Raw genomic sequence first — 13,985 nt, forward strand, 5'->3', positions numbered from 1 at the left:
CTTGTCCTGCTTCTAGTTTAAAGTTTAAATTGGGTACTCTAGCATGTAAGATTTTAAAACACAATTTCTCTAAAATGTTTATTTACTTATTCATATATACAAATATTGGTCATTCTTGCTTTAAGATAAATCAGGTCTCCCGTGTAATACAAAAATTCTATAGATAATAATTTATTTACAATAGTTGTTTATAAGCTACAGGCGATTTAAGTAACTGTGATTTAATCCAAGCCTTCCTTTTTCTCCTTGATAGCCTCCTGAAAAATATTTAAAATATAAAAGATTCCAATGCAATGAAGTGCACCTAAAACAATATTTATATTTTACCTTGAAACGTTCTTCAAATAACGAGAGTTCAGCTATAAGATCGGTAATTGCATGCATAAAGGCCTCGTGTGGTGTGTAGTCCGATGTTGTTTGGATTCTAATCACAAATTTATGTTCCAATGGATGTGGAACTTTATATCCAGCAAACAGAACTTGTGGATCCTTTAATAGTTGGCTGTTGAAATGCATTTATATGTTACATTCACCGACTATGCAGAAACTTTTGTAATACTTGTACAAAATATAAGAAATATTGAACTTACTTACGAATCATATTTCCAAGAGTATGATCTTCCTTGTTAACCGTGAAGATCGCGGCATTGGGGACCTTCGTGTCCTGTTCTTTAATTATCCTAACAAACGCATGAAAATAATAAACGTACTAATGGTAACAACCATCGAAATTGTAGGTTAACTGATTTACAATACGTACTTTTTCTCTCCCTCGTACAGAAGAAATGATTCGAAGGTTGGGGGTGCATTCATTTTGTTGTTGGTATAGAACTTGCGTTTTAACGAAAAATCACAACACCTTCTTATGACAGTCGATCAGGGTTACTAGCCAAAGAACTCGTCGCCAATGATGCCAGATCACGCGTACGTGAGCTCGTACAGTTCCGGTGAGCCGACGAAGGCAAACTGACACATGCTATCTTTCTCGATTCTCGTGAGAGTCGAGAGAGAAAGGCTCACAATTGCCTTCTCGTTCTTGCACAACTGAAATCCGACCTTACGACAACGGCATACGACTTGGAATCTCGAGACGAGATTCTCGATTGCCCAGGCATTTTCACTTTCCGACCTATGTATGTAGACGCACATAAGCAAAGTACCCATGATGAAAACAAAATTCTGTGACATCATTTTTACGGACATACACGTTTTAAATCCCCCTGATCATATTTTAATTATTGGAGAAAAGAAGTTCTTTTCTATTATTCCTATGTATGAGCGTACATACGTATACTGAGACAATCCATCGCTAGTCGATACCGGAATCGCGAGCCACGAACGGTAATAGGTACGAATCCATGAACAACGCGAAATTCGGCAGTCGCGATCAGGAAAACGAGGTCACGAGCGACACGAAAGAGAGAGGGACGAGTGTGGTTTCAATTAATTATTATTTTATATTCCTTCAACTTGTAATAAACTAACATCTAATCTAGTAACAATACTATTTCAGACATTACTTCTGATATACATATCAGGCAACGCATAACGATTACTACTGGCAACTGCCAGCCTCTCCCAGCCTCTGCTGGCTTCTGCTGCACTCCGCTGACCACCGCTTATATTTCTGACAACGTATAACGATTACTACGTGTTACTACTTGCTCCTGCTGGTCTCTACATGCCTCAACATACTTCTACATGTCTTTACATGCCCCTGCTGGTCTCTGCTGGCCTCTGCCTGCCTCCAGTCGCCTCTGCTGACCGCTGCTGACCACTCCTAATACTTCTGACAAGGTATAACAATTACTACTTGTTACTGCTTGCTCTTACTGGTCTCTACATGCCTCTACATACTTCTACATGTCTTTACATGCCCTGCTGGTGTCTGCTGGCCTCTGCCTACCTCCGCTCGCCTTTGATGACCGCTGCTGACCACTCCTGATACTTCTGACAACGTATAACGATTACTATGTGTTACTGCTTGCTCCTGCTGGTCTCTACATGCCCCTATATGACCCTACATGCCTCTACATGCCTCTGCATTCCTTTGCTGGCCTCTGCTGGCCCCTACTGACCGCTGCTGACCACTCCTCATACTTCCGACAACGTATAACGATTACTACGTGTTACTGCTTGCTCCTGCTGGTCTCTACATGCCTCTACATGCCTCTGCTGTCCCCTGCTGGCCCCTACTGACCCCTGCTGACCCTTGCTGACCACTGCTGACCCTTGTTAACAACTTCTCCCATGATATATATGTATTAAAACATTGTATAATGTAAATCTATGACAATAAATGATATAATTACAAAGAATTCTATGTGTTCTCATCGTTTTTTACCTTTCTTTCCCTCTCCAAATCATTACCTTAGTTATAAGACTCCCTGCACCTCCTTGGTTTCCCTGAACCTACTAGGAAGTCGTGAAACTCAGAACTTTGCTAAAAATTCAGGGTTTCCAAGAATTTTCGGCGTTTCCAAGAAATTCCAGGATTTCCCAACTGTTTCAGGACTTTCCAGCTGTTTCAGGACCTTCCAAAAGTTGTTTCAGGGCTTTCCAGCTGTTTCAGGGCCTTCCAAAGTTGTTTCAGGACTTCCCAAAAGTTGTTTCAGGACTTTCCAGCTGTTTCAGGGCCTTCCAAAAGTTGTTTCAGGACTTTCCAGCTGTTTCAGGGCCTTCCAAAGTTGTTTCAGGGCTTCCCAAAAGTTGTTTCAGGACTTCCAGCTGTTTCAGGACTTTCCAAAGTTGTTTCAGGACTTCCCAAAAGCTGTTTCAGGCATTTCCAGCTGTTTCAGGACTTTCGAGCTGTTCCAGGACTCCCCAAAGTTGTTTCAGGACTTCCCAAAAGTTGTTTCAGGCTTTTCCGGCTGTTTCAGGACTTTCCAAAGTTGTTCCAGGGCTTCCAAAAAGTTGTTTCAGGCTTTTCCAGCTGTTCCAGGATTTTCCAATTGTTTCAGGACTATTTGACGAAAAATTTTAACGGGGCCCCCCTCAAATCTTTTCGAGGAACTTAGAAATTTTTCGAGCGAATAAATGAATAAGTATCGTTTTATATGAGAAGAGGTGGCAGGTATCTTAATAACTATGGGAATGCTTTGGAGAGGTAAAGAAAGGTAAGAATGACGAGAAGACATAGAATTCTTTGAAATTATAACATTTATTGCCATAGATTTACATTATACAAGGCATTATACATATACATCATATCAGAAGTTATTAACAAAGGTCAGCGTTGGTCAGCAGTGGTCAGCAGGGGGCAGCAGGGGTCAGCAAGGGACAGCAGGGGCATGTAGATGCATGTAGAGGTATGTAGAGACCAGCAGGAGCAAGCAGTAACACATAGTAATCGTTATACGTTGTCGGAAGTATGAGGAGTGGTCAGCAGCGGTCAGTAGGAGCCAGCAGAGGCCAGCAGAGGCATGTAGAGGCATGTAGAGGCATGTAGGGGCATGTAGGGGCATGTAGAGGCATGTAGAGACCAGCAGGAGAAAGCAGTAACACGTAGTAATTGTTTTACGTTGTCGGAAGTATGAGGAGTGGTCATCAGCGGTCAGTAGGGGCCAGCAGAGGCCAGCAGAGGCATGTAGAGGCATGTAGGGGCATGTAGGGGCATGTAGAGGCATGTAGAGACCAGCAGGAGCAAGCAGTAACACATAGTAATCGTTATACGTTGTCGGAAGTATCAGGAGTGGTCAGCAGCGGTCATCAAAGGCGAGCGGAGGCAGGCAGAGGCCAGCAGACATCAGCAGGGGCATGTAAAGACATGTAGAAGTATGTAGAGGCATGTAGAGACCAGCAGGAGCAAGCAGTAACACATAGTAATCGTTATACGTTGTCAGAAGTATTTGGAGTGGTCAGCAGAGGTCAGTAGAGGCGACTGGAAGCAGGCAGAGGCCAGCAGAGGCCAGCAGAGGCTAGCAGAGGCATGTATAGGCATGTAGAAGTATGTAGAGGCATGTAGAGACCAGCAGGAGAAAGCAGTAACACATAGTAATCGTTATACGTTGTCGGAAGTATGAGGAGTGGTCAGCAGCGGTCATCAAAGGCGAGCGGAGGCAGGCAGAGGCATGTAGAGGCATGTAGGGGCATGTAGGGGCATGTAGAGGCATGTAGAGACCAGCAGAAGCAAGCAGTAACACATAGTAATCGTTATACGTTGTCGGAAGTATCAGGAGTGGTCAACAGAGGTCATCAAAGGCGAGCGGAGGCAGGCGGAGGCATGTAGAGGCATGTAGGGGCATGTAGGGGCATGTAGAGGCATGTAGAGGCATGTAGAGGCATGTAGAGACCAGCAGAAGCAAGAAGTAACACATAGTAATCGTTATACGTTGTCGGAAGTATCAGGAGTGGTCAGCAGCGGTCATCAAAGGCGAGCGGAGGCAGGCAGAGGCCAGCAGACACCAGCAGGGGCATGTAAAGACATGTAGAAGTATGTAGAGGCATGTAGAGACCAGCAGGAGCAAGCAGTAACACATAGTAATCGTTATACGTTGTCAGAAGTATTTGGAGTGGTCAGCAGAGGTCAGTAGAGGCGACTGGAAGCAGGCAGAGGCCAGCAGAGGCCAGCAGAGGCTAGCAGAGGCATGTAGAGGCATGTAGAAGTATGTAGAGGCATGTAGAGACCAGCAGGAGAAAGCAGTAACACATAGTAATCGTTATACGTTGTCGGAAGTATGAGGAGTGGTCAGCAGCGGTCATCAAAGGCGAGCGGAGGCAGGCAGAGGCATGTAGAGGCATGTAGAGGCATGTAGGGGCATGTAGGGACATGTAGAGGCATGTAGAGACCAGCAGAAGCAAGCAGTAACACATAGTAATCGTTATACGTTGTCGGAAGTATCAGGAGTGGTCAACAGAGGTCATCAAAGGCGAGCGGTGGCAGGCGGAGGCATGTAGTGGCATGTAGGGGCATGTAGGGGCATGTAGAGGCATGTAGAGGCATGTAGAGACCAGCAGGAGAAAGCAGTAACACATAGTAATCGTTATACGTTGTCGGAAGTATGAGGAGTGGTCAGCAGCGGTCAGTAGGCGCCAGCAGAGGCCAGCAGAGGCATGTAGAGGCATGTAGGGGCATGTAGGGGCATGTAGAGGCATGTAGAGACCAGCAGGAGAAAGCAGAAACACGTAGTAATTGTTATACCTTGTCAGAAGTATTAGGAGTGGTCAGCAGCGGTCATTAAAGGCGAGCGGAGGCAGGCAGAGGCCAGCAGACACCAGCAGGGGCATGTAAAGACATGTAGAAGTATGTAGAGGCATGTAGAGACCAGCAGGAGCAAGCAATAACACATAGTAATCGTTATACGTTGTCGGAAGTATGAGGAGTGGTCAGCAGCGGTCATTAAAGGCGAGCGGAGGCAGGCAGAGGCCAGCAGACACCAGCAGGGGCATGTAAAGACATGTAGAAGTATGTAGAGGCATGTAGAGACCAGCAGGAGCAAGCAATAACACATAGTAATCGTTATACGTTGTCGGAAGTATGAGGAGTGGTCTGCAGGGGCCATCAATGGCCAGCAGAGGCCAGCAAAGGAAAGCAGAGGCATGTAGAGGCATGTAGATGCATGTAGAGACCAGCAGGAGCAAGCAGTAACACATAGTAATCGTTATACGTTGTCAGTTTGCCTTTGTCGACTCTCTGAAACTCTACGAGCTCACGTACGCTTGATCTGGCATAGTGTGAGAAAGTGGAATGTGAAAATTAATTTATATTAATAAAAAATCATAGTACATGTATTCAATGCCTTGTTATTTGCATCCTCCTCTACCTTTCCCATTAATTCCCTAATTTTTATACATTCTAAAGGTTTACAATCCCTTATGACTACTTTAAATATTATTCGAATCAATTCATGCACTCTTATTACGCTATATCATACGCAATCCGGCAAAAACGTGCAGTAAAACAGTATCGCCATCTAATATCAGGGATTCGTACTGCAAAAATCGTCCCAGGATCACAGAATGTTAGTGGAGGTATCCGGAGTACAGGTTCCCCCACTCCTCCTACTCCCGATACGCAGTACCTTGATTATTCATTAATAACTCCTTTTCTGGGATTAAAATATGAACTTTTAGAATTGAAGAATGTAGTATAGACCCTTGGCTACATTCGAGGATACTTTTTAGAACCATTCCGCTTTTAATTAACAAGTTATTAACGAATATCGGAAGTCGGAACATCTATGGCTGTGTCACTGTCTGCTTTAATCGACTAATTATCCATTTTTTAACAATAGCAGACATATTTTGGCTATTAGAGAACAAAGGAGACATCCCTGGTAACACTCAAGGACCGATTTTGCAAGGCTCCATGCTCTAATTAATTAGTTATTAGCGATAGTTCCCTAAGGTGTCGCGTTAAAAGGTTAAAAACAGTGTGGCGACTTCCGATATTCGTTAATAACTATTTAATAACTCATGGCATGGTTATAAAGAGTATCCTTGAATCTTGCCAAGGGTTCATACTATATTCTTAAACTCTAAAAGTTCACAATTTATTCCCAGGAAAGGCGTAATTAGTATATTAAGGAGCAGTAATTCATTAAATACGAAGAAATACATAGTACGCCGTTTCCGCCACTAGTCGGCGCCACATGTAAAAAATCAATAATTCACCGGTTTTAATGAACTAGTGCTCCTCAATTTACTAATTACGCCTTTCCTGGGAATAAATTGTGAACTTTTAGAGTTTAAGAATATAGTACGAACCCTTGGCAAGATTCTAGGATACTTTTTATGACCATGCCATGCCTCATTAAATAGTTATTAACGAATATCGGAAGTCGGCACACTGTTTCTAACCTTTTAACGCGACACCTTAGGGAACTATCGCTAATAACTAATTAATTAGAGCATGGAGCCTTGCAAAATCGGTCCTTGAGTGTTGTCAGGGATGTCTACTTTGTCCTGTAATAGCCAAAATATGTCTGTTATTGTTGAAAAATGGATAATTAATCGATTAAAGCAGACAGTGAAACAGCCGTAGATGTTCCGACTTCCGATATTCGTTAATAACTTGTTAATTAAAAGCGGAATGGTTCTAAAAAGTATCCTTGAATGTAGCCAGGGGTCTATACTACATTCTTCAATTCTAAAAGTTCATATTTTAATCCCAGAAAAGGAGTTATTAATGATTAATCAAGGTACTGCGTATCAGGAGTAGGAGGAGTGGGGGAACCTGTACTCCGGATACCTCCACTAACATTCTGTGATCCTGGGACGATTTTTTGACTTCGAAACCCTGATATTAGATGGCGACACTGTTTTAATGGACTTTTTAGCGCAATATTGAAATAAGAATCGCTTCCAATAATCATTTATAAGTAATTAGAAACGTATAGTAGACCGGTTGAAGAACTCAATCAGATATCAATAATTTATTTATTTTATTCTCGTTATGTATTTACTCTTAGTATATACATATATCGTATTATATATTAAATTTGTACATCGATTAGGAATTAGACTTGCATTTTACTTAGGAAAAATTTTATAATTATTTGTAACATACATACATATTAACATATTAACAATTTAAAAAAATATTGTGCGTTGACGAATACAAATTCCAAAACAGTCATGAATAAAAATCATCGGAAGCATCGTATATACTCTCGCTGTTCATTTAAACAATTTCAACAACTTGTTCTTTTCTATTTGATCCTTTTCCTTGATAGCGGCGGAAAATGCTTGCAACTCTTTTTCGATCGTATTCTGTAATAAAGGATCCAATTTGGCAGCTCTTTTTAAATCTTTAATGGCGTTCTCTTCGTCCCAGGCGCCTATGTATGCTTTGCCTCTCCTGTATAAAGCTTTCACGTTGTCTAAGTATAATATATTTATTAGCGATTAATACTTTTAAGGACAGATCAAACGAAACAGACACATGGAATAACAAACCTGTGTCATGTTTGAGAACCGAAGTGCAGTGTTCTATGACCGCATAGTATTCTCTTTGAATCAGTTTACATTGCGCGTAATTCAGTAACAGCGGAGTTTTCAATCGATTCAATACCAGCCACTCTTCCTCGTTTGGTTTCTCCCTGGAAATTACATAGAATAATTGACAATATACACTGGAACAGCGTATAAACATACGAAATACTAACGCGAGCATCAGTTGTTCTAACATTCCAATGCCCTTTGCATATATGTCACAAGCACCTTCATAATTTTTCTCTTTGAACAGTGCATTCCCTTTCTCTCTTATATCCGGGATACTTTTTAGTTTCTCATCTTCAGTCATTTGCCAAGATTCCTTATCATATTCTTCTGGTAAAATGACTTGGACAAGTTCTACAAACCAGAATAATATATAAAGAATAAAACCTTGTTATTCCTCTAACTTGTGCCTATTTCAGACTGCTTACCAATTGTAAATTCTAAATCTTGAGGACACTTAATGAGCTCGTTCAAATCATCGTATCCAATTCCTTCGTTCTGTAAAGTTACACCGCAACAGTGGTGAGCCTTTTTCTCCGACTGTGGCTTCCCAACTTCCCTTAGTGTTTTAGACACAAAGGGATATGCCGTGACTAGCTAAAACGTTAAGTACAATTAAAGTACGTGTTAAGATTCCCATTGTATTTTCATACTACTGCAAACATACACTCTTGTCAACTTTGAAGCATGCCACTTCATTCAACGCCATCTTTTGTACGATAACTTCCCACACTTCCAGCTTGAACTGTTTGCCTAAAACAAGCTCCATCGGCTTCCCCATAACCCTGCTATCGTCTAGTAATGTCCTCTCTGAATTGCATTTCGTTGTTTTAAAATGAAAAACAACCTACAAGTTCAAACATGCTTAAATATAGTTTTACCATAATACAGAAAGGTAGAAATAAAATAAAACTTCCAGAAATTCAATCAGGATCTATAATACATACTTTGGTGCCAGGTACAAAATTGGTTGGCTTTGTTCCTGCATGGATCACAGTTTTTACTATAAGTTCCTTATCCTCCATCTTAACAATGTAAATATCAACCTAAAACAATTTTAAATCGGAGTTAATAAATTACAGATCCTTAGCATCTATTTATAATTGAAAGTAGCAAAAAACTTACAACTTAAATTATACAGTTGAGTGACCTGTAAACTTTAATCAGTGTAAAGCATCTTTTATATTACTTTCGGTACACACTTATCTCGAGGTTATCATTCTCGATGGACAATTTACTTTTTGAGAAACCATCGTTCAAACTACTCAATATATTAACTTTATCCTGTTTACCGATAATTTTTCACGCAATCATCAATGCAAATTATATGTATCTAACATCGTAACCCGATGACGACGCGTGACACCTACGACTCGTGACAGCGAAATCAAAGATAACCAAAATTTGACAACGCGATCATTATAGTACCGTAATCCAAAAAAACGGTACATAGAGAACAGGTATGTAGGTACGTGCGCCTTAAAGTGTGTCGTTTAGTCACGGCTCTCGGAGTTGAAAAGTAACAAATCATTTTACGAATTTATCTTTTGGGCAAGGTTATCTAATCAATCCGCTATCGATAAGTAATGACAAATTCTCTCATAAAAAGGGAGCTAATAGCGACTAAGTAATTTCCTTATGCGTGTTCGTAGATATGAATGAACTCTCTTGATACTCACGGGGAATGGTTCGAATGTACATTACGGTAAAAGAAATTCGCGAAATATACGTATGTTCGATTTAACAGTAAATGTACGCGATAGAAAAGTATTAGACGCACGTGGTGCTGTAACAATTTAATTCTTTGGAAAAAGGAAGGAACCAGTGATAAAAGGAAGAACCAGTTATTGTCACTTTTGTGCAAGGTACGATGATTATACAATAAATTTCATAAATATACAGTTATGTAAACTCCAATTGGCCTAATAACTGGTAATTTATCTATGCGCTTCGTTTGAAGGTAATAGCAACTCTGTATCAATATACTTAACGAAATTTCCGACAGAGTGAGAAAAATAGCGGAGTTAATTGTTAAGTAAAAAAAGAATATATACTAATTTATAACCATTGTCAGTATTCCTGCTTCGGCAAGATGAGTATTAATAACCAGAACAAGACACATAGTAAGTTAGCAACATTTTTATGATTAATTATTAATGCAATGATTAATAATAATGTATTTGGTTTTTAGGCGTCGAAGAGATTCAAATACCTGTACCATGGGGTCACCTAAGTGGTCAGTAAATGTTTCATTGATTCGTTCTTTTTTTTTGTTTCCAAAAAACCTAATGAAACGTTGGTTCAAATTGTGTCTTAAGAAAGTAGTAAAGTAAATACAGTAGTACAATAATAATAAATTTAGGCAAATGGTGGGGACCAAAGGATCAACAACCCATATTGGCGCTACATGGCTGGCAAGATAATTGCGGAACTTTTGATACAATGATCGCGTTATTGCCATCAGATGTAGCTGTTTTAGCCTTAGATCTACCTGGCCACGGTCACTCTTCCCACTTTCCTATTGGGCAATTCTATCATGTATTGTGGGACGGGCTTCTCTCGCTACGTAGAATTGTTAAATATTACAAGTGGACGAAGGTTAGCCAGCAAACAAAAGTTATACAACGATTATTTTATCCGTTTAATTTGTTTAACTGGTCCGAAAAGATATATTTCTTAAGTTCACAGTGAAATTTGTATTATAATTTGTACTATATCGTCGAACCGATTTTTTTTGTTATTCAAACATTTCCTTACTATTGTAACATATAATTTCGAATTTTAATAACTTACTAATTACATTTTGCTGCTTACAAATTTCATAGTTATGCTTTATTATAACTTTTTACAGTTTTGAGATACTTTTAAATAATTGTCCTAAGCAAGGTTGACTGTTACAGGCTTATATTATATTTTTAAATCATTAATCGTCGTTGGTACACATGATGCGACTTAAAAGTATATACATCATTCTTTTAATATCGTTGTATAACTGTAGATTACAGATAAGCCTCGAAAGAGATAAAAAAATTTTGATATTTGGCTGCAACTTCGTTTCGCTCCGAAGATCTCTTTCGAAGACATTTACTTTGGGGAATTATAAATATTAATGTTGACACGTACAATGATGAAATCCTTGCCTTAAAATAATAATTTCATCGTGATGTAATTGAAACTTACCTGCAGGCAAATGGTGGGGTCCCAAGGGGATCCAACCAATAATGGCATTGCACGGACGTCAAGATAATGCTGGCAGTTTTGACACTTTGATTCCTTTATTACCCGATGACATTTCTGTACTTTGCGTGGATATGCCTGGACACGGTTTATCTTCTCATTATCCAAAGGGCCATTACTATTATGTTTACTGGGATGGTATTACTCTACTGCGTAGAATTATCAAACATTTCAGTTGGAGCAAGGTTAGCGAGTGGATTAATTCTACCACTCCACAACTACATAAGTGTAACAGTCATCCTTAAAAATTTTCATGTTCTGTTTGCGCTGTGTCATCGCACAACACAAAAAGAAGCGTTTTGATGTGACTAAACATATAACACGCATCTCTATAACTGCATGTACTCATTGATTCACATTTATTTCTATTAGAAAAATTAACATATAACAATGTTGAAATTAATGGTGTTCACTTCCTTAATCGCTTTTAAATTTTTCTACACGTTGCTACATAATTGTTTATTGTTGATACAGGCGAAACTACTTGGACATTCCTTAGGAGGAGCAATATCATTTTTATACGCCGCATCGTATCCCGACGAAGTAGAGTTCCTGATTAGTATAGATATTGCAGGCCCCAGTGTAAAGAATATAACTGAAAGCGCCGGTATAACTGGCGTTACGGTTGATAGGTTTTTGAAATACGAAAGACTAGAATTTGATAGCGTCCCATCGTACACGTACGATGAAGCGCTTCAAATAGTGGAAGATGCTTATCAAGGCTCTATAACTAAAGAGAGTGCAGCGATACTAATGAAACGTGGTACGCGGCCCAGCAGCGAGCCTAAGCGATACTGTTTTTCGCGCGATGCACGATTAAAGGTAAAAATCCTATCATCGCTTCACAACTGATTTCTTAAAATCTACTATAACATATTTAATATATATAATATTCAATTTCTTTAGGTTTCTTTATTAAGTATGCCTTCCATGGATCTGTTGCTTGCCTATGCTGCCAAAATAACATGCGCTTATCTTAACATTCGTGCCAGCAACGGATTGAAGTACGATCGACCCGAGAATTACAATGAAATTCTAGATCATATAAAAATAGGCGCAAAGAGATTTGAATATCACGAAGTGGAGGGAACTCATCACGTACACTTGAATAACCCTGAAAGGGTAGCACCCTTAATTGCCAAATTTATAAGTACCGAGCATTGAAGCATTGCGGGATGTAAACCATAAAACTAGATAGCAATTGTGAAATTAAAAATAATTTATGTGCAGGTTACATTATGTATGGAATTTAATGTATGCGTCAAGTACATGATTTTACATTCATAAAGATACCTTATGGTTTACATCGATGGTATTTAATTTAGCGAAAAGAACAACGAATTTCAATGAGATATTTAATACGCGAATTGAACGCACAGCATTATTTATTTAAAGTACACAACTTTCTGCAAGTATTAATAACGTAACGAAATGTTTCTATATTTTAAAAAATAATGAGTCTTTACTCGCGCAGCTAATTAATAATTCGTGTCAAAGAGTAAAATAATATTGAATTATCTTTCCCCGTTTGCTTGAACGTGCGTCATACGTTAAAAATAAAAAGTATTGTTTAGAAGGACAATTAATGTTGCTGTTGTTACATCAAATAGTTCAGTATTTTTTTTTTTTTAATGTATTACGTTTAGTCGACGACTTATTATACCAGTTTGTGCTTCCACGCGCGAGTCGACGATAAATTACTTCCGAGGCGATACAACGTTATCGTCTCGTTTCATTCCTTAGTTTATAACTTCTCTTCCTTAAAAATATTTTTAAATATTCTATCCCGCGGTAGTTGCCACGCGTCGATGTAACGTATTTAAAGAAAACTATTCTTTGTAATTTATTACAATAAATTATTGGTAGCGAAACGATCATTTCATTGCCTCCCTTTTAAAAAAATCTACTCTTTAATTACCGATTGTAACGTTCACGAGAATTACGATGAACTGCGTTCGCTCCTAGGACGATGATACAAAGGAAACGTCGTGCGGGAAATAATGAAGTTATTGATACAGATGTTTCCGAGCCGCGTACAATGGCGAAACTATGAAGTTCCCGGTGTCAATTAATTTGCTCAGCTGACGGGAACGATGCCACGTAGAAACGAAATAAAATTCTGTAACGAGGCCTTATCCGCCGTGGCTATTACGTGTCAGTTCTTCTTAAATTTTTAATCGGTATAGAACGATCGGGGGAGATAGATTTATACCGTATGTTTACGCCTTATCGAGAACCAGGTGAGCGAAAGTTCAAGTAGCAACGTATATTTCAAGCACTCGATACGCGATTTGGCGATGTTAATGTATTGTAATAATAATTGCTGCCGATATCTCGATTTTCTTTATTGCAACGGTTACGCGTCTAACAATTTATTGCAATGCATTTGCGAAGGTTGAAACCTAAATTCCAGCTCGCGGATGGAATTTAACGCGGCGGCGTTATACCGAGCTTTTTGTCGAATTATTGGTTTACGTCGTTATCAGGTAACTTCTGAAACGAACTTATCCTATCGTACATACACATTCTCTGTGTCAGTAATTACGAGCGACGATAATGCCGTCACACGTAGGAACGAACGTGAATATTCCATTACGACAGGTGAATACTGACTGCAGTTGCCTACACGTTCTCCTTTGGTATTCCTGTACAAACTATTGGTTCTGTATAATATCGAACTGGTCATCGATACATCGTAAGTATACATATAATTTCTCTTTATTGTATTAAATTACGTAATTATCAAGATGAAATATTTTATTTTTATTTCGTCCGACTTATGTGTTTAAAAGATTTTATTTATGGATGTT

The 13,985-nt window shown here is 39.2% G+C and overlaps 3 protein-coding genes across 7 annotated transcripts; 1 reads left to right on the forward strand and 2 right to left on the reverse strand.

Moving 5' to 3' along the window:
- Positions 1-91: 91 nt before the first annotated feature.
- Positions 92-1,202, reverse strand: LOC122398269 (DNA-directed RNA polymerase II subunit RPB11). Its single transcript, XM_043397983.1, has 4 exons — positions 761-1,202; positions 591-680; positions 328-502; positions 92-257 (listed from the first exon to the last, which is right to left on the reverse strand). Exons 1-4 carry the CDS (start codon positions 811-813, stop codon positions 222-224), a joined length of 354 nt encoding a protein of 117 aa, XP_043253918.1. The 5' UTR covers positions 814-1,202; the 3' UTR covers positions 92-221.
- Positions 1,203-7,538: 6,336 nt separating this feature from the next.
- Positions 7,539-9,203, reverse strand: LOC122398146 (AH receptor-interacting protein). The gene is made up of 7 exons (XM_043397801.1): positions 9,064-9,203; positions 8,886-8,984; positions 8,606-8,785; positions 8,367-8,535; positions 8,106-8,292; positions 7,897-8,039; positions 7,539-7,820 (listed from the first exon to the last, which is right to left on the reverse strand). The coding sequence occupies exons 2-7, from the start codon at positions 8,961-8,963 to the stop codon at positions 7,618-7,620; spliced, it is 960 nt and encodes a 319-aa protein (XP_043253736.1). The 5' UTR covers positions 8,964-8,984; positions 9,064-9,203; the 3' UTR covers positions 7,539-7,617.
- Positions 9,204-9,264: 61 nt separating this feature from the next.
- On the forward strand, positions 9,265-12,695 carry LOC122398147 (probable serine hydrolase). Of its 5 annotated transcripts, none has more exons than XM_043397803.1 (7): positions 9,265-9,398; positions 9,591-9,803; positions 9,899-10,061; positions 10,130-10,174; positions 11,125-11,360; positions 11,650-11,997; positions 12,082-12,695. In XM_043397803.1, the coding sequence occupies exons 3-7, from the start codon at positions 10,031-10,033 to the stop codon at positions 12,337-12,339; spliced, it is 918 nt and encodes a 305-aa protein (XP_043253738.1). In that variant the 5' UTR covers positions 9,265-9,398; positions 9,591-9,803; positions 9,899-10,030; the 3' UTR covers positions 12,340-12,695. The 5 variants fall into 5 exon arrangements, with proteins under 5 accessions (XP_043253738.1, XP_043253740.1, XP_043253737.1 ...); XM_043397805.1 differs by having other exon boundaries at positions 9,273-9,406; XM_043397804.1 differs by lacking the exon at positions 9,265-9,398 and adding an exon at positions 9,411-9,521.
- The last annotated feature ends 1,290 nt before the right edge of the window (positions 12,696-13,985 follow it).

This window comes from Colletes gigas, unplaced genomic scaffold (genome assembly GCF_013123115.1).
Source record: "Colletes gigas isolate AHSC1104 unplaced genomic scaffold, ASM1312311v1 Colletes_gigas_Sc00011, whole genome shotgun sequence".
Lineage (NCBI taxonomy): Eukaryota > Metazoa > Arthropoda > Insecta > Hymenoptera > Colletidae > Colletes > Colletes gigas.